Source organism: Heterodontus francisci, chromosome 3, assembly GCF_036365525.1.
Source record: "Heterodontus francisci isolate sHetFra1 chromosome 3, sHetFra1.hap1, whole genome shotgun sequence".
NCBI lineage: Eukaryota > Metazoa > Chordata > Chondrichthyes > Heterodontiformes > Heterodontidae > Heterodontus > Heterodontus francisci.
Window position 1 is genome coordinate 102,518,770 of NC_090373.1, and position 25,449 is coordinate 102,544,218.

At 40.6% G+C, this 25,449-nt stretch overlaps 1 protein-coding gene across 1 annotated transcript; it reads left to right on the plus strand.

Moving 5' to 3' along the window:
• The first annotated feature begins 679 nt into the window (after nucleotides 1–679).
• On the plus strand, nucleotides 680–24,428 carry echdc1 (enoyl CoA hydratase domain containing 1). Its single transcript, XM_068018190.1, has 6 exons — nucleotides 680–864; nucleotides 4,763–4,997; nucleotides 8,013–8,155; nucleotides 9,454–9,506; nucleotides 10,829–10,909; nucleotides 23,559–24,428. The coding sequence occupies exons 2-6, from the start codon at nucleotides 4,775–4,777 to the stop codon at nucleotides 23,959–23,961; spliced, it is 903 nt and encodes a 300-aa protein (XP_067874291.1). The 5' UTR covers nucleotides 680–864; nucleotides 4,763–4,774; the 3' UTR covers nucleotides 23,962–24,428.
• The last annotated feature ends 1,021 nt before the right edge of the window (nucleotides 24,429–25,449 follow it).

Below are 25,449 nucleotides of genomic sequence, written 5' to 3' on the forward strand. Positions count from 1 at the left end.
TTGGAGATGTAGAGCATGACTGTCCATATTTTCTGTTTAACAGTAATTTTTAATATCAAAAACAAGAAGTGAATGCTAGAAATCTGAAATAAGAACAGAAAATGCTGGAAACACTCAGCAGGTCAGGCAGCATCTGTGGAGACAGAAACAGAGTTAAAGTTTCAGTTCAATGACCCTTCATCAGAACTAAGAAGTTAAGCAATACGGGGAAGAAAAGTAGGAGTAGGAATGGAGGAGGGGAAAAAAACAAAAGGGCAGGTCTGTGATAGGGTGAAAGGCAGGAGCAATTAAATGATAAAAGAGATGATGGTGCAAAGCAGAGAGGTGGGAGCAGGCGGTGCTGCTGCTGAGATAATAAAGAAACAACAGATGGGTCGAGAGGAGGTGTAAACGGCTGCAGCAGAATCTGCTGTCCCACAAAATGAGAGTGGTGGTTATGATCTGAAGTTGTTGAACACAATGTTAAGGCCGGAAGGCTGTAAAGTGCCAGATCAAGAATTAGATAATTAAACGTTTTTTAAAAAAAAAATCATATTGCTTCTGGCAGTGTCCAGGGGCTGCCCCTTTCTCTGATTGACAGGTCGGTGACAATGACAAGGAGCTGCAACAGAGCTGCTATGGTGATGTCACAATGATCCATTGTCCCCGAGATTCCAAAGCGCGGAACTTTAACACGCGGAACGTTCGATCAGTGCGCGTGTTTGTCCCGGGCTGCCTTTGAGCGCGGAGGCTGGAGCTGGTGTTAAAGCACGAATATTAAAGTTAGGGAGCAAAACAAAGCCACATTTTAGCATTAAATGACGGAGGGATTGCAGTTAACGCTGATTGGATTTGTGTAGAGTCTGGCCGTTCGAACGGAAGAAGGTGATATAGTTTACATTTAGTTATATTTGAACAAACTAGCTCTAGTCTCTGTTTACACTCTGCTAGTACAATGAAACACTGTATCCGAATGCTTGGGGTAAAGCGGGCTGCTCGTGTGTTACTTTGTATCTGCCGAACATATGAAAATATACAGTAACGGGTCTCACTCCACTTTTTAAAGATTGTTTTTGTTTTATGGCGTAGAAACTTGCCCATACTGACTGCGAGTTCATGATCTATTTGGATTTAATGTTGTACTGCAGCTACCAATCTCGGATCAGCCTGTTTGCATTGTTTGGCTGGATTTCCAATTCAGCATGTCAAGAAAGAGTTCTGCAACTATGCAAGTATATAGCTCCTCCCCCCAGCAGTTACATTTTGAACATTTACAGAATGCAAACGGTAGTGTCTGCATTCTCTCAAGCATTGCTGTTTATATTAAATTAAAGTTATAAAAAAAAATACATCCGCGAGTATTTTAATAACCACAATACATGTTTCTAAATTGAACTGGTGTTGAATGCCCTTGTGGCATTCTCCTAAAGCATGTGTTGAGATTGGTTGAGTTACACTAGCATTGCTTCAGTGCTAGAGTTGTAATATAACTACATCCTAAAATAGATTTAGATGTGTGCTTGTTTTAATGCAGTAGAAAATTGTCAGATTACACCAAAAACCTTTGTATTTATTTCCTCCAAGAAGCTATGTTTGTACTATGTTTTAGTATTTTATATTGGACTGAAGGGATTGCAGCCAAGTCCAACAATGTCTTTGCCTATAATAAAAACAAGAAATGTTGGAACCACTCAGCAGGTCTGGCAGCATCTGTATGCTGGTAATGGAGAAAGCGAATGTTTAAGGTGGATGTGGTGCTAATCAAGCTGGCTGCTTTGTCCTGGATGGTGTTGAGCCACTTGAGTGTTGTTAGAGCTGCACTCATCAAGGCAATTGAAGAGTATTCCATCAGAATCCTGACAACATGCAGGCTTGGACTGATACATGGCCAGTAACATTCACACCACACAAGTGCTCGATCATGACCATCTCTAACAAGAGAGAATCTAACCATTCCTCCTTGACATTCAACGATGTCAATGGTGAATCCCTGACCATCAAGATCCTGGGGCCACCATTGACCAGAAACTTGTGGATCAGCCACATAAATACTGTAGCCACAAGAGCATGTCAGATGCTGGGTATTCCGCAGTGAGAAATTCATCTCCTGTTCCCTAAAGTCTTTCCACCATCTAGCAGACACAAGTCAGGATTCTGATGGAATACTCTTCAATTGCCTAGATGAGTGCAGCTCTAACACTCAAGTGGCTCAACACCATCCAGGACAAAGCAGCCAGCTTGATTAGCACCACATCCACCACCTTAAACATTTGTTTTCTCCATTACCAGCATACAGCAGTGTGTACCATTTACAAGAAGCACTGCAGCAAGTCGCCAAGGCACTTTGACAGCAACTTCCAAACCTTGTTACGACTGAGACGGGAGAAGTGCACTGTTTTTTCTAGTTCCACTTCTCCACAGGTCACAACATATATTTAAATGTTTACCCGGTTACTGATGCAGCCAACCATATACTCTTTTTAATCCCAGAATAAAATACACTAACCAAGTTTCTTTAATAAACAAGAGTATCAGTTCATTATAAAACAAGACTTAACCAATAGCAAAGCATTAACACACAGATTGAAATGTGAAAGTTCCCTTAAAATTCCCCAATTACACACACACATTCACAGGAAAAAATACAGAAATTCTCTCTGTAGAGGTCTGTTACAAAAAAGACTACTTTGGCCAAATACTTGCTAATTCTTGACAAAAAAAAAATATGGAAGGGAGTCAGTTGTCCATTTTTTGGTGTACCGTCTCTGTTTACCCGGATGCGTCACTGGAATTGTTTCAGAAGCAGTCCATTCTGGAGATGTTGAGAATTATTCTAGTAGGCTTTCCAGGAGAAATGTGGCATTGGGGTTTAGCAGCACACCCTTGAATCGCAGGATTTTTTCAACTTCTCAGGAGCTATGCAGCACCAGGGACTTTAGCTCTCCCACACGGGGCTGAATCGGCGGCAAGCTTCAAAAAAGGTGCGGCACATGCATTACAATGCGCCGCTGAGCCGCTGCAATATTTTGCGCCGCGGCTCATTTACATGCAGGAGGCGGAATGCCCAGCCTCAATGGCTGGCGCCATTTTTGAAGGGCTTCAGGCCCTTCAGTTTAATTTTAATGTTAAAGTGGCAGGTTGGAAAAAATTAAAGTTAAAACTTTATCAGTTTAAATCCCCTCTCCCACCCACCCCCCCCCCCCACAACGAGTAATCATTATCTAAATTGTCCTCTCCAGCCGAAAAAATAAAAAATTCGATTTCGACCTTTTCCCCGAACTTTCTCCACTTTATCCTTCATCCCCTTCCCATCATCCCCTCCGCCAATCGCGTAAGTTTTTGCTGTCCCACCTCAACCTCAAAATTTCACTCCTCCCCCCTCCCCACCAATGTTACGCCTCGGATCTCTGAACAGAGATCCAAAGGTGTGGGACTTCTGGTGGCCGGCCTGAATATCGGTGTGGGACGGCCGTCGCGACGAGGTAAGTAATTAATTATATTATTTACATACATTAACTTATTCAAATGTGGCTCCCGTTACCAAGCGGGGGAGGGGGCACAAGGCCTCGCCACCACCGGTAAAATGGGGCGGGCCTTCCCAGCGTCGAGGCCTGTGGTGGGCCTCTCCCGGAAGGATTTTCCGGGCCCCCGTGCCGCCACCCTTGATGTTGGGGGTGCTAGTAAAATTCAGCCCTGGATCTTTGCAAGATTTTTCAAAGAGGTAGAGAAGGAGGTGAGCCGGGTGGTTTCTTTATTCCTTGGTAGGAAAACACCAACTGTCTTCAAACAGTTCACACCCCAACTAAACTGAAAACAATGTCCAAACCCCAAACAGAGAATCGACCTCCTGACCTCCATAAACCTTGGCATGTGGCTTCTCTGTAACCATTTTTTCCCCAGGTCACGAAGGGTTCTGTTGTCTACTGAGCCTAAAGCACATGATTTCCAGCACAGGTGCCTTCCAAACAACATCTCTAGTGTCCTTTTGGTGAACTTGGTAAAAAAAAGCATCCATGGAATCTTTTCAGTTTTAACATAAGTCCTCAAAAAAAAATGGAAGCACTTTCGTAACAACCTGTGACCTCTACCACCTAGAAGGACAAGGGCAGGAGAGGCGCATGGAACACCACCACCTGCAAGTTCCCCAAGTCACACACCATCCTGACTTGGAACTATATTGATGTTTCTTCGCTGGGTCAAAATCCTGGAATTCCTTTCCTAACAGCATTGTGGGTGTACCATCTCAAGGATGGATGGGCAGTAAATGCTGGCCTTGCCAGTGACGCCCACATCTGGTGAGCAAATTTTAAAAAAGTTTTTATTCCCCATGATAGCAAGAGTGACATCATGAACCCATCCTGAGTGTGAAGCTGGGCTGTATTCAGTCTGCAGTGCAGCATGTTGGAGCTACGTTGTTTTTGTCATACCATGACATAGTCGTCCCAAAATGTTGAGATGCTGGCACCCTTCAACTTAGATTTTATATGTGTTCACTTTGAAAAGCGTTATAAACCATTTGGAGAATGAGGCTGCAAAAACTGTCCTTAACTGCCCATTGTTCTTGACTATTTGGTATGAGTAGGATGACCCATTTACTGCTGTACTCCATACAGAACTAATGTTGGATCGTAGAACTGTTGGATCCAACTGATTGGTCCAAAAGGACTAATCTAGGTTAAGTAGATGATTGTTGGAGTACATGTTGTAGTCCAGAGAGAAGGAGAAAAAGAGTGAATTTTGGAAAGGAAGTTAACTTGCTTTATTTTTTTAAACTTATTTTCAGTGTTGCGTGGTAATGGCTATGCTCCATATCCATAAATGTCTGCTTTGTGGCCTAAGGAGTCAGGTACTGCAACAGAGAGGTCTGTCAGTATACACATCTGTTTACAGAATGAATGAAGATGACATAAAGGAAAAACTTCAGCAGTTCCCTGGTGGATCCATTGATTTGCAGAAAGATCAAAATGGAATTGCTACCCTGATTATAAATCACCCGGAGCGAATGAATGCATTTTCTGGTATGATATGGTTATTTCCTATAAGGAACACAGGTTAAGGAAGCTATCTAGTTCATCTGTTTTTTTTTTTAAGTGCTTTTTGCTTATTTTTCCAGGAGGGAGAAAAACAGTTCTTGTGAGTTAAAATTTTGTTTATTATATGAAGAGCATACTGTATTGAATGACCTACTGAATACACTAAATAGAACATGAAAGCCACAGTCCAGTAGTTTAATGAGGTAGATGCTAATAGATGGGTTGGGTGAATTAAAGGTGTATATACATTGGCTTCCATGTTGGTTTTGAACTCTGCACAGATGCACATGCAAACCAAATCACCTCTCGAATTTTGTCCATGATTCCATAATTAGCTTTTATCCTCGTTTCATTCATTAAAAACAATGGCTTAAGCTTTGGGGAAAGCTCGCATAATCGATAAGGTAATGGGATGTCATTGGCACGAGAGTATTGTCAAAGTTCAATGTAATGTATATTTCACTATTGAACAAGGCATCGTTGTATCGAATCTTTTTATGTAAGAGGTTTTAATTCACCCTTGTACTCCACCTTATCAATCAAGCAAGTATTGGGCTAGGTAAACTTGTTAACCTATATGGAAAATCAAACCAATTAGGGGTGCACCAGCTATTAAGATTTGGTAGCTGAAATAACAGACATCAGCTGTACAGCAATAGTGAACAATGCAGACAAGGGAAATTATATCAAGAAGGGACACATTTTACTGAGACATATAAAATACTTAACTGACCTTTTAAATTATGCTTTCATTGGCTTAGAGTTATACTACACATTTTGTATTGATTAAAAGCCAAAACTGCTTTGCATCGAATATAGTTGAAAGCCATTGCCCCAAAAGTACAGTCAACTTTCTGCTTACTTTAAAATCTAGCCAACAATTTGATGCAGGCAAATGGAGCTTTGAATATTTCTGTAAACATGTGTGTGCAGAGCTCTGTTTTTCTTAGAGAACGATGTGGAGCTGGCAGTATAACTCAAGGTTCAATCTCAAGCCTTATAATGATACTTAGTTTGTAAAATGAGTCAAAAATGTAAGTTTATAAGCTTGGCTGGAGGTTGTAGCTTACATATTTTCAAAGCCTCAGACCTCAATATTTTCCTCTTTGCTTTAGTTTTAACAACTACATAAGTGCGTGTTTGTACATGGATTTAGATTAGAGAGATTTGTTCACTCTTAACTTAGAAAGGAAGATATTGAGGACAGTTCTTTTAGAATAAGACAGAAATTAGGTTATATTATTAATGCAAAATTAAAGTTTTTAGCGTTGATTAGAAACATTTTAATACATGATTCAGTTGGTAATTGTGTCAAGCAGAGAGTATGAATGTTATTAGAGTTGTATAGTGTTTTCTTTCCTCCCCTGGAAAACAATACTTTTTACTTTATTTTTTATGGTTCATGTTATGCACTGCAGTTAGTATTTATTCCACAAGAATTCCACATTGAATTCTTTGAAGATGTGACAAAACACATTGATGAAGGAAGAGCAGTGGATGTGGTGTATATGGATTTTAGCAAGGCGTTTGATAAGGTTCCCCATGGTAGGCTCATTCAGAAAGTAAGGAGGCATGGGATTCAGGGGAAGTTGCCTGTCTGGATACAAAATTGGCTGGCCCATAGAAGAAAGAGGGTGGTAGTAGATGGAAAGTATTCAGCATGGAGCTCGGTGACCAGTGGTGTTCCGCAGGGATCTGTTCTGGGACCTCTGCTCTTTGTGATTTTTATAAATGACTTGGATGAGGAAGTGGAAGGCTGGGTTAGCAAGTTTGCCGATGACACGAAGGTTGCTGGAGTTGTGGATAGTGTGGAAGGCTGTTGTAGGTTGCAACGGGACATTGACAGGATGCAGAGCTGGGCTGAGAAGTGGCAGATGGAGTTCAACCTGGAAAATTGTGAAGTGATTCATTTTGGAAGGTCGAATTTGAATGCGGAATACAGGCTTAAAGACAGGATTCTTGGTAGTGTGGAGGAACAGAGGGATCTTGGGGTCCATGTCCATAGATCGCTCAAAGTTGCCACCCCAGTTGATAGGGTTGTTCAGAAGGTATGGTGTGTTGGCTTTCATTAACAGGGGGATTGAGTTTAAGAGCCGCGAGGTTATGCTGCAGCTCTATAAGGCCCTGGTTCGACCACACTTGGAATATTATGTTCAGTTCTGGTCGCCTCATTATAGAAAGGATGTGGAAGCTTTAGAGAGGGTGCAGAGGAGATTTACCAGGATGCTGCCTGGACTGGAGGGCATGTCTTAGGAAGAAAGATTGAGGGAGCTAGGGCTTTTCTCATTGGAGCGAAGAAGGATGAGAGGTGACTTGATAGAGGGGTACAAGATGATGAGAGGCATAGATAGAGTGGATAGCCAGAGACTTTTTCCCAGGGTGGAAAGGGCTATCACCAGGGGGCATAATTTTAAGGTGATTGGAGGAAGGTTTCGGGGAGATGTCAGAGGTAGGTTCTTTACACAGAGAGTGGTGGGTGCGTGGAATGCGCTGCCAGCAGTGGTAGTAGAAGCAGATACATTAGGGACATTTAAGCGACTCTTGGATAGGTACATGAATGATAGTAGAATGAAGGGTAGGTAGTTAGTTTGATCTTAGAGTAGGTTAAAGGTTCGGCACAACATCGTGGGCCGAAGGGCCTGTACTGTGCTGTACTGTTCTATGTTCTATAAGATACTCTCCTGATTTGATAAATTGTAGTTAATTATAAAGACACATGCACTAACTGTAGCTGACTGGAAAACTGAAATACAAGACAAAGTTCCAGATATAAGTTATAATGTTGTGCAGCATGTACTTGTGTACAATATTGTCTTGTGGATGCCTGCATTTGTTTTACCACTTTCTAAAAGGGCAATTAAATAGCAGTGAGGGGATTTGACAGAAAAGTTTGAATGTATTAATTACTATAACCCTATCTGGTAATCCTCAGTAGTAACATTTTTGACACAATTACATTTTTCCCTTTTTAAAAACTTTTATTTTGTTTAACTTTATAAGGAACAATGATGTTAGATTTCCGGGAAAGGGTGGAAGAGCTGGAATATTGGACTAATGGCAAAGGTCTTATTTTGCGAGGTGCAGACAACACGTTCTGTTCCGGCTCTGATTTAAAAGCAGTTAAAGCAATGTCAAACCCTGAGGTAAGTAAGCACATGCTTCAAGATTCATTATTATTTCACTTCTGGTAACTTATGGAGGGAGCAGCTATTGCTAAAGGTGCCCAACTATAATAATACAGTTTTTGTCTCTCTGCACTGTTCTGATTGGTTAGTGGGTTCAAGGGGTTGGTGGAGGAAAAGAACAGTGGAAGGTAAGGGAAACCCATCAACAAAGTTACCGTGGCTGGAGGGATTGGGGAGGGTGGGGGAAACAGCATGGGAGGGAGATGAGGGCAGACAGCAATGGAGGAGGCAATGGTATGGGAGGGAGGCAGTGGTTGATGGCATGAGAGGGAGGGGTACAGAATGGGGGGCATGGTAGGCAGACAGCATGGGAAGTGGGGGGTGTGGTATGGGATGTCATGGGTGGGATGGAATGGGGGATGGGGGATGAGGTGGGGATGAAATGAGAGGGATTAAAGGAATTGGATGGGTATGGCTTGGGAGGATGGAATGTCATGGGTTGGGGATTTAAAGATTGCAATAAAGATACTAATTTCACTGTAAATGTTTTGCGGGTCTCTGGTGGTCTTTCTGTAAGTCTCATCCTCCACTCTATTGAGAATTTTATACTTCAGTGTATATTTTCAATCTCCTTTTTGCATACTTATTTCCGTTGTACATGTCCACCTACTCACTGAACCTGCTTAAACAGGATGATTGTAATCTTTAGAATTTAGTATGACAAAGTGTAGTGTAATTACCCTCTAAACCAAGTGACATTATGCTACTAGCAGTACACCTGTATTACTAATCAGAATATATTTTGTTCTAAATTTTATGACGTGCTTTTATATTGCCACTTGATTCAATTTAGTGCAGTCACTACTGGCAGCTGAATTCTCTTAAGATAACATTTCCTGAAGTGCTTTTTTAATAGGCTTGTTTTTAATGGGCTAGTGTGTTGATTTCTGTTTAGCAACTATTCGGCCTGTTCTTTAGTGCCCTGTCAGTTTCATAATCTTTGATATGATAGTGTAGGAGACCAGAAAGGATTCAGGCAAAAATATTTCCATTTGATTCAAATCAATTTCCATCACATTGGGTTTTACATAGTTCAAACCATATATTTAGATTAGAACACAAATTGTGTCTGCATACTACCTTACTTTCTTTAGTTCATTTAACTCAAGGACATTTTAGTGAAACTATATGAAACAGAGTACAATAGAAATTTTAGCAAAGTAATTAAGTAAGTACCAATAGAATTATCAAGAGCCCTACTGTTCAAAGACAGGATAATAACAATTAGCAGTGAGAGTTTCTGCTTTTTTTTCTAGGATGGATTGAGGATGTGTATGTTTATGCAGAACACCCTGACGAGGCTTCTGAGGTACTATTATATGGTTAAAAAGTAAACCAGTATTGCTATTGATAAAAATCAAAACAAAAAGAGAAAATGCCAGAAACACAGCAGATCAGTTAGCATCTCTAAGAGTGAACAGGTAAATTTCAGGTATACAGCCCTTCATCAGGACTGATTAGTTCTGACCAAGGCCTATATTCCTGAAACATTAAATTATCTGTTCTCCTCAGACTGACCTGCTGTGTTTTCAGCATGTTCTTCAACAATTACAGCTCTCCGTATAGAATAGAACCAAATATGAAGTCATTCTGATTTTTAGGGATTGTGATGTATCAGTCAGTTTATGGATTCCATTTGAAATTGGCTTCATTTTTACAACTGTAACTCTGAACCTTCTTTTCTAATCTGGAATAGTCATAACTCGGTTTGATGACATTGAAAGTACCCCCCCCCCACCACCCCCCATCTCCACTTCCATGTGACATAAAGAAAGTAAGTAAAGTTCTCCTTGTGGTTGATTTGGAATCTTGAGTTTTCCTTTCCACAGATATCATTTACTTAAATATATATTGTAATATACATTGGAGCCCTCAAAGCTTTTTAAAAGAATGAACCAATCTTCAGAGCCCTCATTCAGATTAGCTATAGTGTAAAAAACGTTGATACAGAGCTAAATTGCATCACCAGATGTTGCTGTATCATGTTAAATATTTTCTGCAGCACGATACTGCTAAATCAACTTAAGCCATCTAGTGACAATTAAAGGCTATTGCATGAGCTTCTTGAAGGTTTATATTTTAAAAAGATGAACATTTTCTTTGCCTTTTGTTTTCAAATGCATGATTTTCCAGTCGTTTGGTTGTTAACTTTCTGCCACTGGTTACGGCCGAAAACAATCACATAAATCCCTCTGCCTTCTTCCAGGTTTCCCACCAAACTTAAATGCTTGTATCTCCAACAGTCTTTGTATAAAATAGTCACCGTTTTGCTGACTGCCAGAGTTTAGTCATTTAAAAAAAAAATTTCAGGACTCTATTGGAGATTATTTTTTGAAGAGTAGTTTGATAAGTTATTGTACTATGCATAAGAGGGCAGGGACTCTGATCTTAAACTTTAGAAAGTTTGTGTAATTTTTGATTCTTAACATAATTGGGAGTTACATTAAGTTGATCTTTTGTGGGTCGTACTGTATGTCATGTGTAATCTATCCTGTACTGTTAAAAACACAGAATTAAAAGCAAAATTATTGCACTATGAAAAGCGATTGTAAAATGCTAATCTGTGTTAAATTGATTTTGGATACTAAATGCATCAGACGTCTATTAATCTTTCTGACGTTCCTTATGCAGATTACCTCTGATCAGCGTAGCTTTAGTCCAAGGGAAGGCACTAGGAGGAGGAGCAGAAGTTGCTACAGCCTGTGATTTCAGGTAAGCAACAAAGTTTGTATTAAATAATGCCATAGATAAGGGAAAGAAAAAAGCAGTTGATTGATTTTGTTTTTGCTTAGACAACATGAAGCACCAATTAATTCAGATATCAAAGTGCTACACTAATTTCTTTAACTTAGAAATATAAGAACACTTCAGTCCAGTTTCTAGAGCTAATTTTTAAACATACCAATTTACAAAATTTAATTTGTACAGTAAAAGTAAATTTCAAGGTTGATTTTTTTTTTTACTTCGTAAAATCCTTTTAGGGTCTATTCAGAGTGTAGGATAAACAGTAATGCCATTCTTTTTAATTACAAGAAAAACATGTTTTATGAATTGTCTTAATTATAATATCCTTGCTGGATTTGTATTTCAACCAGCAGTGAGAACTGTGACATTGTCGTTTGTTGATATCTATAGTCCAGATTAGCGATCATTGTAGGAAAAGTGAGTAATATTAATTTTGAGACTTGTTTCAACATTTAAACAGTGATTTTATTTGTGTTTGGTATTGGGACCTTATTAGATACTGGGTTTACCTTTGAATATTTGAAACCCAAATACCAAAGAAAATCTCTGCAAAGAGTGGTGCTATCCCTTCTTACAAATGGCACAAATCTTCTATTGAGATCTTTTTGATGCATGCTATATAGTTAAATGAGCTGCTGAAAAATCAGTTTGGTCATTTTGTGATCAAGGTGGTTGCTGTATTCGCAATAATCCTCCTTGCATTCATACAATGTAAATGAGGGATAATGGATAGGTGGGAAAGAGTTGAAATGTGGCAATGTGATTTAGAGGTTTAGATGCAAGTAAGCAAAGGGGTAATGCTTGAGTATGTTTATGTGTCCTCGGAATTCAAGACTGTTCATACCTTTAATATAGGTAAACAATAGCAACTTATATAGCATCTTTAATGTTGAAAGATGATTCAAAGTAGTTCACAGAGGGTAGTCAGACAAAAAATTGACGCTGAGCCAAAGAAGGAGATATTGTAAGGGGTGGTCAAAAAGTTAGACTTTAAGGAGGGTTTTAAAGATGGAGGTAAATTCCAAAGCTTGGGATCATGGTGGCTCAAGGCACAACCACCAATGGTGAGACAAAGCGAGTGGGTGATGCACGACAGTCCAGAGTTGGAGAAATGCAAAATTCCCTGAGAGTTGTAGGCAGTCTACCCTCTAATTTTTTTTTGGAGTGTGCGGGCCCTTTAAATTTTCTTGAGCAGCCATGCATGCGTGGTAACTCAAAGGGGCCGACTTGCATGTGGCCCATGTGGGAACTTATGGGTTGCTATGCTGCCATACAGCTTGGAGTGAATTTTGGTTATAGGGCTGGAGGAAGTTACAGGGATTGGGAGGAGTGACACCATGAAGGGATTTGAATGTGGATGCATATTTTAAATTGGAGGTATTGGGGGATTGGGACCCAATGTAGGTCAATGAGCACTGGGCTGGTTGGTGAGCAGGCATTGGTGCGGGATAGGAAACGGGCACCAAAGTTTTGGGTGAGCTGAAGTAGGGTAAAAGATGCCAAGCCAGCCAGGAGAGCATTGGAATAGTCGAGACTGGAGGTGACAGGGGTTTCAGTGACAATGGTCTGAGGCAGGTGTGGAGACTGGCAATGTTACAGAGCATTAAGGATAGCAAGGGCATAGAATGTACTGTGGGTGGGGGACTTCAATGTCCATTATCAAGAATGGCTCAGTAGCATCAATACTGACCAAGCTGGCCGAATGCTGAAGGACTTAGCTGCCAGACTGAGCCTGTGGAAGGTGGTGAGAGGATCAACACGAGGGAAAATCCTGCTTGACCTTGTCCTTACCAACTTAGCTGTCCCAGCGGCATCTGTCCATGATAGTATTGGTACGAGTGACCACAGCATAGTCCTTGTGGAAACGACGTCCTGTTTCACACTGAGGGGACACTCCATCGTGCTAAATGGGATAGATTCAGGACAGATCCAGCAGTTCAAAACTGGACATCAATGAGTCGCTGTGGGCCATCATTAGCAGCATAATTGTATTGCACCACAATCTGTAACCTCATGGCACAAGAACACAAATAGGAGCAGGAGTAGACCATATGGCCCATCGAGCGTGCTCCGCCATTCAGTAGGATCAAAGCTAATCTTAGGCTTCAACTCCACTTTCCCGCTCACATGGCCTGGCATATCCCTCACTCTACAATTACCATCAAGCCAGGGAACCAACCCTGATTCAATGAGGAGTGTAAGAGAGCATACCAGGAGCAGTACCAGGCATACCTAAAAATAAGTGCCCACCTGGTGAAACTACAACATAGCATGCTATAGATGGAGCTAAGCAATCTTACAATCAGCGGATCAAATCAAATCTCTGCCATCCTGCAGTTGAAAATGGTGGTGAACAATTAAATGACTCCACAAACATCCCCATCCTCTATAATAGGGGAGCCTATTAGGTCAGTGTAAAAGACAAGGCTGAGGCATTTGCAACCATCTTCAGCCAGAAGTACTGAGCGGGTGATCTATCTCGGCCTCCTCTTGAGGTCCTGAGTGTTATAGATGCTAGTCTACAGCCAATTTGATGCATTCCACATGATATCAAGAAACGACTGACTACACTGGATACAGCAAAGGCTATGGGCCCCAACAACATATCTAGAGCTAAAGACTTGCGCTCCAGCACTAGCCATTCCCCTAGCCAATCTGTTCCAGTACAGTTACAACACTGGCATCTACCTGACAAAGTGGAAATTTGCCTAGGTATGTCCTGTCCACAAAAAGCAGGATAAGTCCAATTTGGCCAATAACCGCCCATCAGCCTACTCTGAATCATCAGCAAAGTGATGGAAGGTGTTGTCAACAGCACTATCAAGCAACAGGTGATGCATTGCGGCTGCAGTATGTGGGAGCTCCTGGATGCCACGGTATCCATGGTAACCACATCTGTATAAGTGTCTGCGGCTTGAGGAGCTTCAGCTCGGAATTAGTGAGCTGGAGGCCAAGCTGCAGACACTGCGATGCATCAGGGAGGGGGAAAGTTACCTGGACACTTTGTCTGTTTTGGTCAGTGGTCAGGGACAGGAGGGTGTGACTGCGAGTCGGGCAGGTAAGGGAGTCGAGAAGGTGGGTGTGGAGGAGCGTCAGCCCTTGCAGTTGAGCAACAAATGTGAGGTTCTTGCAGCTTGGATAAGAGCGAGGGCTATAGTGTGGATGAGCAGACTGACCATGGCACCATGATATGGGAAGCCATTCAAATGGGGGGAGCAAAAACGAAAGTAGTGGTAGTAGAGGACAGTATAGTGTGGGGGATTGACACCGTGCTGAGCAACAAAGAGGGAGAGTCTGGAAACTGTTTTGCCTGCCAGGGTTCAGGATATCTGCTCAGGGCTGGAGAGGAACTTACAGTGGGAGTGGGAGGATCCAGTCATCATGGTCCATGTAGGTACCAACAACATACGCAGGACAAGGAAAGAGGTTCTGCATAGTCAGTATGAGGAGCTAGGCACCAAATTAAGAAGCAGAATCTCAAAGGCAATAATCTCTGGATTATTACCTGAACCATGTGTAAGTTGGAGAAGTGAATACGTGGCTCAAAGACTGGTGTGGTGGAAGTGAGTTTCGGTTCATGGGGCACTGGCACCAACCAATACAGGGAAAAGCGGGAGCTGGACCGTTGGGACAGTCTGCACCTGAATCGTGCTGTGACCGGTGTTCTACTGAGTTGCATAATTAGGGATGCAGGGAGAGTTTTAAACTCAGTAGTGGGGGAAGGGGATCAAATTTGGAAAGATGTGGTAAATAAAAGCGTAGAGACAAGGCAAGAGAGAAAGGTGTTAATATGGGGAAAGATAAACAGACTGTCGGAAAGGGACGGTGATTACAAATCTAAGAGTAAATCAGCAGACAAAACTAGAGGTTACAAAAGTAATAAAAGGACAAACTAAAGGCTCTGTATCTGAATGCACATGGCATTCGAAACAAAACAGATGAACTGTTAGCGCAAATAGAAATAAATAAGTACGATCTGATAGCCATTACAGAGACATGGCTGCAGATGGCATAGATTGGGACCTGAATATTGAAGGGTACATGATATTTAGGAAGGATGGGAAGCTAGGAAATGGTGGATGGGTGGCTCTGTTAATTAATGATAATGTTAGCACTGTTCCGACCAAGTGAGAAGGGGTCTAGGGGTTCCCTCTCAGCCTTTGCCTGGTTTAACCATAATGGGGTTTAATTTTAAAACACCATGTTTTTAGCTCCCCCTTAGTTTATCCTTGTTCACTGCTCCAGTTGTAAAGCAAAGAGATCAAACAGGTTTCCTTAGATTTAAACAAGAAAGGTAGAAGTTTATTAATCTTAAATTTTAATCTGGTTAACGACTACGAATATGCGACCCGACCACGCTAGCATGCAAACGTGATAAACACAGATAGACACACAAAAAGTAGAAGAAGTAAAGGGGAAAAGTCTGAGGCAATATCTGGTAGTTACAGTCCTTTTAAGTTCAATGTGGAGTCTTTGGTTGCTGGTAAGTCTTGCAATTCGTTGGGACCCAGTTCACGCTTCAACTTGTTCTGTTGTAGGAGTTTTTTCCCTCTTGAGGTTTACGTGTCTTCCGGTGGCTTGGGAGAAAGCGAGAGAGGCTTCCTTGTTCCAGCTTCAGTTGCACACTGCCTTCTGAATGCAAACTGTCCTATGGCTAGTTCAAAAAACTTGAACCAGCCAGTTAGTCATGTAACCAGCTGGTTTAACCAGACCTGGCTCTGTGGATTGTACTATCTTAGCAGGGCCTGGAATGCACTTCCTTACACCTCCAATGTCTGGTGATTTAAAATCCATTTGGGTTAAATGAAGCAGGGAATAGCCCTTTGTCCCCACAAGTAGCATCTCTTAGTATGCAAATATCCTTCCAACCCAGTGTCTGGTGATCTTCAAACAAGTTATTTCTTCACTCCAGCAACTGTTTAAAATCAATGTTCATATGACAAAATTAATTTGCCACATTCTTGGTGTGGGTCTGCAAGACGAGCACAATAGAGAGGGATGACCTAAGTTTAGGAAACCAGGATGTAGAAGCGGTTTGGATCGAGATGAAAAATGATAAAGGCAGGAGGTCACTTGTGGGAGTGCTGTACAGGCCTCCTAACAGTAACCACATGGTAGGACAGGGTATAAAGGAGAAATAATGGGTGCTTGTCAGAAAAGTATGGCGATAATCATGAAGGATTTTAATCTACATATGGATTGGAAAAATCGGAGGGGCAAAAGTAGCCTAAATGATGAGTTCATAGAATGCTTTCGGGATAGTTTCTTAGAACAGCATATTTTGGATCCAGCCAGAGAACAGGCTATACTAAACCTGGTATTGTGCAATGAGATAGGATTAATCGATGACCTCATAATGAAGGCACCCCTAGGCAACAGCGATCATAATATGATTGAATTTTACATTCAGTTTGAGGGAGAGAAGAGTGAGTATTTTAAGCTTAAATAAGGGCAATTATGAGGGCATGAAAGCAGAGCTAGCAAAAGTGAACTGACAAAGTAGGTTAAGGAATAGGTCAATAGAGATGCAGTGGCAGACATTTAAGGGGATGTTTCAGAATACACAGAATAGATACATTCTAACGACAAAGAAACATTCCAAGGGGAGAACCCACCATCTGTGGTTAACTAAAAAAGTTAAAGATAGTATCAAACTTAAAGAAAAAGCATATCATTACACAAAAATGGTTGGGCAGGTCAGAAGATTGGACAGAATATAAAAAGCAGCAAAGAATGACTACAGGATTAATAAGGAGGAAAAAATTAGAATATGAGAGAAAGCTAGCTAGAGATATAAAAATATAGTAAGAGTCTCTATAGATATTTAAAAAATAATAAAAAATAAAGTGAGCATTGGTCCTATAAAAAGTGAGTCTGGGGAATTAATAGTGGAAAATAAGGAAATGACAGATGAACAGGTATTTTGCATTGGTGTTCACATAGAGGATGCAAGTAATATCCCAGAAATAGCTGTAAAACAGGAAATGGAAGGGAGGGAGAAACTCGAGAAAATTACAACCATCAGGGAAATGTGACTGAGCAAATTGTTGGAGCTGCGAGCTGACAAGTCCTTGGGTCCTGTTGGACTTCATCCTCGGATCTTAAAAGAAGTGGCTACTGAGATAGTTGATGCATTGGTTTTAATTTTCCAAAATTCCCTCGATTTGGGGAAGGTTCCATTATATTGGAAAATAGCCAATGTAACTCCTTTATTCAAAAAGGGAGCGAGACAGAAAGCAGGAAACTACAGGCCAGTTAGCGTAATATCTGTCAGAGGGAAAATGTTAGAAGCTATTTTAAAGATGTTATAGCAGGGCACTTAGAAAAATTCAAGGTAATCAGGCAGCGTCAACATGGTTTTGTGAAAGGGAAATCATGTTTAACCAATTTATTGGAGTTCTTTGAAGAAGTAACATGTGCTGTGGATAAAGAGAACCGGTGATGATCTTATTGAATGGCGAGCAGGTTTGAAGCGCCAAGTGGCCTACTCCTGCTCCTAATTCGTATGTTTGTGTGTATATCTGTATGTAACATCTACTCATCAATAGCCTGCTGTCCAGTGCTCAGTTTGGATTCTGCCAAGACCATGCAGCTCCAGACTTCATTACAGCCTTGGTCCAAAAATGGACAAAGAGTTGAATTCCAGACATGAGGTGAGAGTAACTGCCTTTGATATCAAGGCAGCATTTGACTGAGTGTGGCATCAAGGATCTCTAACAAAATTGAAGTCAATGCAAATCAGGGGGAAAGCTCTCCACTGGCTGGAGTCATAGCTAGCAGCAACCCGCCAAGACTTTTCCAACAACATCTTCCAAACCCGCAGCCTCTACAACATAGAAGAATAAGGGCAGCAGGTGCATGGGAACACCATCACCTGCAAGTTCTCCTCTAAGTTACACATCGTCCTGACTGAGAAATATTATCGATGTTCCTTCATGGTTGCTGGGTCAAAATCTTAGAACTCCCTAACAGCACTCTGGGTGTATCTACACCACACGGATAGCAACAGTTCAAGAAGGTGACTTACCACCACCTTCTCAAGGGCAATTAGACATGGGCAATTAATACTGGCCTTGCCAGAGATGCCCAAATCCCATCAATGAGTTAGTTTTTGTTGTGGAGTTATGTGGGGTTGGATGTTCAGCTCAGGATCGAAGACGATACAAAAATTGCTTTAACCTGAGACAGTAGTTAGCGAGGATGCAGAGATTGCGATGCTGTTCAAAGATGATGGCTTTAGTCTTCTCAGTGTTTGACAAGGAAATTGCAGCTTCTCCTAGACTGAATGTCAGTCAAGCAGGCTGACAGCACAGGTAGCGGAGAGGTTGTGAAGAGGTAGAGCCGGGTGTCATCAGCATAAAAGTGGAACCTGATGTCATGTCTTTGGATGAAGCCTCGAATGGAGTTGGGGTTTGAGGATAGATCCTTGGGAGATTCCAGAAATAGTGGGGCCAAGAATATGTCAATGCTGGAGATGCTCTAGCTATGATTGAATGAGGACCATTTTAGTGTGTGGCAGTGGCACAACAGATTGGGGAGATTCAAGCATTAATTTTCTGGAAAGATGAGCATGGATTTATTTGGGAGGCAACAACGCGTTCAAGGACTTGAGAGGAAAGAGAGGTTGGAAATGGGGTGATAGTTTGCAAGGACAGGTGGGTTGAGTGTGGGGTTTTTGAGCAGGGGTGTGAGGGTCAAGTTAATGAGTGCAGATTGTAAGCAAGTGCAAAGTTCTTGATCATCTCCACTGGGCCATTATAAGGGAGGGGAAGAAAACACAATTGATTTTCCACATTTTTTCACAGCGGTGAGCTTCAAAGATGGCATGGTGTACGTGCGGGATTTGCTCCGTGGAGCCGCCGTAATATTCAGTGCGATATTCACTTACATGGTTACATGGTCTGGGTGGACGGCCCCTTTTTTTCCCCCCCCCCTCCCCCCTCCAATGACAGGGAGTGGGTGGGTGCTCTGTCCCCGGCAGTGGCGTCTGGCTCCATTGTGCCGGTGCCATTTTTAAAGGGCTTTAAGCCCTTATATTTAATTAAAATTTTTAAAGTTATATGCATGACAAAATTAAAGTACAAACTTAAGAGTCAAGTCCCTCTCCCACCACCCCCCCCCCATGACTAAACAATTTATTAATTGCCCTCTTCCCCGCCCCCCCAAAGAAAATTACCTTGCGATCCTTACTGTCCCCCCACCCCCCCAACAAAGTTATGAACTTTTACATCCAACCCCTTCCCACCATTCCCTGCACCAATCACAGTAGTTTTTCCTGCTACTCCCCCCCCGCCCCGCCCTGAAAACCTACCTGCTCCCCCCTCCCAACCAATGTTCCGCCTTGGATCTCCGGCAACCGACTGGACTATGGCAGCAGGGTGGCCGATGAGAGCAGGTACGTCATTAACTCATTACTTTACATAAATATTAATAATTAAATCCTGCTCCCATTGCCGAGTGGTGGGGAGGGGGGGTGCCACCATGAGGCCTCGCTGCCAACAGTAATATGGGGCGGGGCCTTCCTGGCATCAAGGCCCATGGTGGGCCTCTCCTGGAGGCATTTTCGGGCTCCCCCTGCCACGACCTCCGACGTCAGAGGGCTGGTAAAATTCACCCCTTTGTGTGGAACAAGTGCTTCCTAATTTCGCTCTTGAAAGGCCTAAGTCTAATTAAAACTCTGTCCCCTTGTTCTGGATTCCCCACCAGCCGAAATAGCTTCTTTGCCTCTACCCTATTGAATTTTTCTATCATTTTAATCATTGCAATGAGATCATCCCTCAACCTTCTAAAAATTCTCTCTTCTGCCATCATTACTGTTATACACAAGTGAACACCAATTTAAACATAACACATGGTAATAGGTTGTTTGAGGTTTCCATTGTCCATCCATTCCATTGATGTTGTTTTGTGGAGCGCTGGTGGAATGAATTGCTTTCAGCTCATTTTAAATCTTGTTTGCAATGTTATATCCATTATAGATTGCTTTCTCTGTCGGTACCTATTGTTCAGATCAAAGGCGTTAGCAATAGATGAAAGTCTTGAAGGTTAGGGCTCCATGTTCTTTTTACAAGTTGACAGATTTTCAGTCTAAAAATGACTGTCTCCATGAAAGTGGAACTGGCAGAAGCTCCAGGCAACAAGCTGAATGAGGTGAAATTCTCCCTCTCTTCTGTCGCTATACCATAGTAAAGTCATCTGCCTGACGACAGACTCATTATCAGATTATCTTAATTTAATGAAGCACAATGTTTTCGTTAAGTCTCAGGAATATTTCTACTAATGAACAGTGAACTAGTTACTCTACCTTTTGGACACTGCTGTTCAGTTATTACATTTTCCTAGTTTTAAAGAAATTAAGGTGCAGATAAGGAGAGAATTGGGTGGAAATTTAGCATTACAAAAAAAGATACTCAGTGAAAGCATTTGTTTAGTTAGTTATTTTAAACATCTTTTTTTCTAGTTGATGTAGGTTATGCAGATAGTTTTGTATTTTTTGATGGAGAGGAGATGAAAGAAAATGCTACGTATCTGAGCAGGTGAAAAATTTCCTTCTTTTGTCAGTTGAACTAACAATGGTCAGTGAGAAGCCTCACCGATAGGATGCAAAGTGGGTAGTTTGTTGCATAGAAGTCTTGTTCATTTGAAGCAAGTTAAATATCGCAGTGATGAGTTTGTTCATGTTTGTACCAATGATTAAGTTAATTTTCCTATTCGTTAATTGAATAAATTTTTCATTAAAGTAGCTGCAACTGGAAAATACTTAGTTCAGTATTGAATCTTGATACCAGAACTTAACTGTACAGGATTCAATTAAGATTACTTTTTAAATAATCAGCAATAATCATATATCTGCTAATCTTGTTACATGGCCTAAGTATGATGCTGTCATGGGAATGCAGAAAGCATCTTTTTAAATTCAGGATATGATTAAAGGTTGAGTCTGTTGATCATCCAGCATGTGCACAGTTTGGGAAGGTTGGGCAATTTTCAGTTGTATTCCAAATGTGTTTCTTCTAAACTAGCTTACAGATATTTGTACAGTAGCCATCTCACCAAACAAGAACACTGAGCAATTTGGCTTCAATTACACCATTTCCAATTAATTCTGGTTAATTACCAATGACTTGCTTTCATAAAAACTATTTAAGTTTATATATTTGTCCAGTGATTGCTGAGATATAGGTAAATAGCTTTATACATGTGAATGTGTATCTTTTATAGACACCTTGAGGATTGTGTCCAAAAGCAATTTGTAATTTGCATATAAGATGCTGCTCAACCTGGTGACCTCATTTAAGTTGAAGACTATTCAGAAAGCTAGAAATCTGAAGTGACGAGCTGCATGTGAGTTTCTGACCAGAGTAGGAATAAACTAAATTCATGTTAATTTGTTTTTGTTACAACCCTTGGTGCAAATAGCTCAGTGAAATCTGTTTAAAATAGCTCATTAAAAAGTAGTTAGTCTGTTTTTATTATATGATCCTATTTAGATGACGTTGCTGCCTGTGAATTTTATGAAGAATTTGAAATATGCTAAAATTAACTCTTTCACAACATCACTGTTAAGTCGTATTGCAAATACTTGTTTCACTTGATGCAGCTTTTTTTAAAAAAAGGCAATTTCTTCCTATTTCTCACAAGCGTAAGCAACAGTTGCCACCTTTAGTCCTTCTTACTGACATGCTTGGCATTATCTCCAGTGACCCCCATGGGTGTCATCATAAAAGATGCTTTCAAGAAGCTTTGTTTCCTGTTCTTTGCCAAACACTTAATTATCCCTTTACCAATTCTCAACTCTAAGCCTAAATCCGTCTATGGCTTCTATATATTTCTCTGATATTGGGAAAAGTTATAACATCTTTCTTACATCTTGGATTAGATATTATCTGATCCGTGACTCATCCCCTGTCCATTCTACTTCCCTCTCCCTCACAGTGTCTTTCTTTGACTTTTTGACTTATTCCATCTTCACTATGAATATGCCATCCTGGATGTTCTAACCTCTCCCTTCATTATTGTTAAAATTGGGATTCATTGTGAAGTTTCCCATTTTAACTCGTTCTTTTAAGTATCTCCAAAGTATAGAACCCTTTTTCTAGTTTTCCCTCCTTCTTACAGTCTTTAAGGCTTTTGAAGCTCTGGCTCCCAGGTTCTCCCTGATTTACCTTGTTAAATTTCATTTCTTTTCAACCTTGATGTTACCTGCTGCCCGGGCCTTAGTATTTCACCTTGATTTCTCTCTGGAAATAAAATACAACATTTTCAATTGCACTCTGTATTTCTTATATGTTTTCATAACCACTTTATAACCATAACTTTATAGCAGTGCCATTTTCTTGCTCGTTGGGAAAATTATACCAGAGAAACACAGTTTGGATAAATAAATGCTGTATAAAAAATTCCCTATAATCTAATACAAATGAGTTTCTGAAAGTCTAAAGTAATTACATCACGGAGAAGTACTGTACCCTTCTATGAATGTTGTTCAGAAACTTTGAATAGTCTATACATAGAAATGAATCCATAGCACATATAAAGCTGATTTAAAATAAATTCCCTGTCAGCTATGATTGGTGATGTTGGGGTACAGCATATTAGAGCAGTGATTTTCACACTTTTTTCTGTGGGGTTATTGCACAATCCCAAAGACATTCTGGAATCATGGATAGATCCCTGGGGATCCCTTGGCCTAATCTCCAAAAGACAGTGTCAGCTACTCAAATGAAAACCCTATCATTACAGCTTTTTTAAATAGCTTACAGCAAAAAATAATGTACCAGTAAAGCAACTACAGAAAAATAGAGTACAGAATTGTCAAGACAGTTTGTTTATGGCAAGTGGTATGGCAATCCACAGATGGAAAGACCCCAGTTTCAAAATCTTTCTTGGATTAGGTGCAGCATTCCCGTACATCTAACTTATTCTATATCTGATGTAATGCTGAGTTTTTTTTAAAAAATGGGTATGGAGGAATTGCCATTCTGCAGTTTTGACATGCCTGCCTTGATCAAAAAAAGTCCCCCAAAACAAATTCTTAAATAAGCAAGAACAGTCCTGGGTTCTGCAGAAGCAATGCACCACAATATATGCAGGATCAGAATCAGCTCTACTTTGTAACAATAGTACAAGATTTTGAAAATTTGTCCTTATCTATAACTTGCATAAAATGGAAAAGTACGTGACCATCAGCTACTGGCATACTGTAAAATGGCCAGGATGCCGTAGTTAATTCAGGATGACCTTTGATACTTAGGAAAGGCACGCAGCAGGAAGTCAATGCTCCCTACCCAGATCCTTATGGTGCATCTTTGAGGACTGAAAATCAATAACAAAAGTAATTCTTAACAGGGCTAATGTGTTATCAGAATAAAGCTACTGCTATGTGAATAGTTTTGTTTTAATGTTTGTTTCAGCTTCATGGTGTGTGAGCTGAGAACTTAAAAATGGTTTGCTCATGGAGCTCATTACTAGGAAGATGGTTCTAAAGTTCAATATTGAATTAATGTTTTCTTTCCCATCTTTTCTGTTTTATTCTCCTGTAACAAATCAGTTGTGTGTATACCAGTACTGCACTATAAGCTCATATATTGACTCATGTTTGCTTACATTTTGACAGGCTCATGACTTCAGGAAGTGAGATTCGCTTTGTTCACAAACTCATGGGATTGGTACCAGGTTGGGGTGGAGCTACCAGGCTGATTAAATTGATTGGATATAGGAATGCTCTTAAACTGTTGAGTAGTGCTCAGCAGGTGGATCCTGCAACAGGACTGAAGATTGGTCTGATTGATGAAATTTTAGCATCCTCTGATGAGGATAGTTGTCTTGAAGAGGCAGAAAACTGGCTGAATCAATACATTAAGGGGTCTTCACAAGTTATTAGAGCCATTAAAAATGTGGTCTCAGGGAGAGAACTGTCACAGGAAGAGTCATTAAAGAATGAAAAGAGCATATTTGGTACTCTGTGGGGCTCTCCGGCTAATCTGAAAGCTTTGGCTCAAAAAATAAAACATAAATAGTGCAAGTGAGTCAAACTATTGCTAACCCACTGTGCAGTAATCCAGTTTAGCCTCTTCCATTGTTTGAAATTCAATTTGATGAGTAAAATGAGTTAGATAGCTGTGTATATGTGGTACTTTTGCATTATCAAGTACTGAATGACAGAAATTAAAATGTTACATTTCTTCCCTCCTCCCACAATGAACTGTATTTTAATTTAAAAGGTTTATTTCTCTGGTACAAGTGATAGTCAAAATATGCTTTAAACTATGCTTACTGTTCAAAAATATTTTTATTGGCTGTAAAGGTATCCTCGGGATGTATAAGGCACTGTTTAAATGTAAGTTATTTCTTTAATCCCTCACTCTAACGTCATCAAAAAGCCTAGAACCAATTGTATAATGCATTCTTTGTGGACCTAAATTATTGTTCTTTCATTGTGTTGACTTTGTACAATATAATTCAATTTCCACAGTAATAAACCAGTACTGGTAACATTTGAAGTTTGCTGTTATTTACTGTAACTTGCACTTGGAGCTGGAAGACAACCCATCTACAGAAATAAAAAAACAGACAATATATAACCATAACTACACTGCATTCAACTACACACATTTTGGAAAGAGACTTGAATATCCAGGTGACGTACAAAGAACTTTTTGCATGTATATTTGAGTGTGGCATCATATTTTATACTTGCTGCAGGAGCAAGTGCAGGGAATGCCAGATTCTCTTAAGTGGCCATTAACATTTTCAAGTTGTAGATTTACAGTAAAATTATAACTTTAGAATGAGAGGTGATCTCATTGAAATGTATAAAATTCTGAGGGCTTGACAGGGTAGATGCTGAGAGGTTGTTTCCCCTGCATGGAGAGTCCAGAAGTAGAGGTCTCAGGATAAGGGGTCAGCCGTTTAGGACTGAGGGGGAAGAGGAGATTTCTTTACTCCAAGGGTTTTGAATCTATGTAATTCTGGATGCTCAGTTGTTGCGTATTTTCAAGACTGAGATTGATAGATTTTTGGGCACTAATGGAATCAAGGGATATGGTGAAACGGAAGGAAAGTGGACTTGCTGTAGAAGATTAGCCATGATCTTATTGAATGGAAGAGCAGACTCAAAGGCTGTATGGACTACTGCTCCTAATTATGTTTTCCATGTTTCCCTTAGAGACCATTTAATTTTAAATACCTTAAGTGTTTTTGTTATAATCTGGCGACTGGTTTGTAGAGTCCTATAATATAATGATCTCCATAGTCGTTTGGAAGTACAGAATTTGAGTATTGCTGAAAACAGACATGTTGAAGCTTTTCGTCTTGCACTCATCAGGACAATGTGCAAGAATGCCAATGTAAGGAAAAACAACAACTTTATACTGTATGAGAAGAGTGATGATTGCTAAGTGAACTCTGGTCGAGGCCATGGTTGCCATGGAGAATGTACCAGTTTACGGTGACTGACAGTTAACTGCCAAGCTATGTTTGAAATTTAAACCAGGCAGCTTGACTCT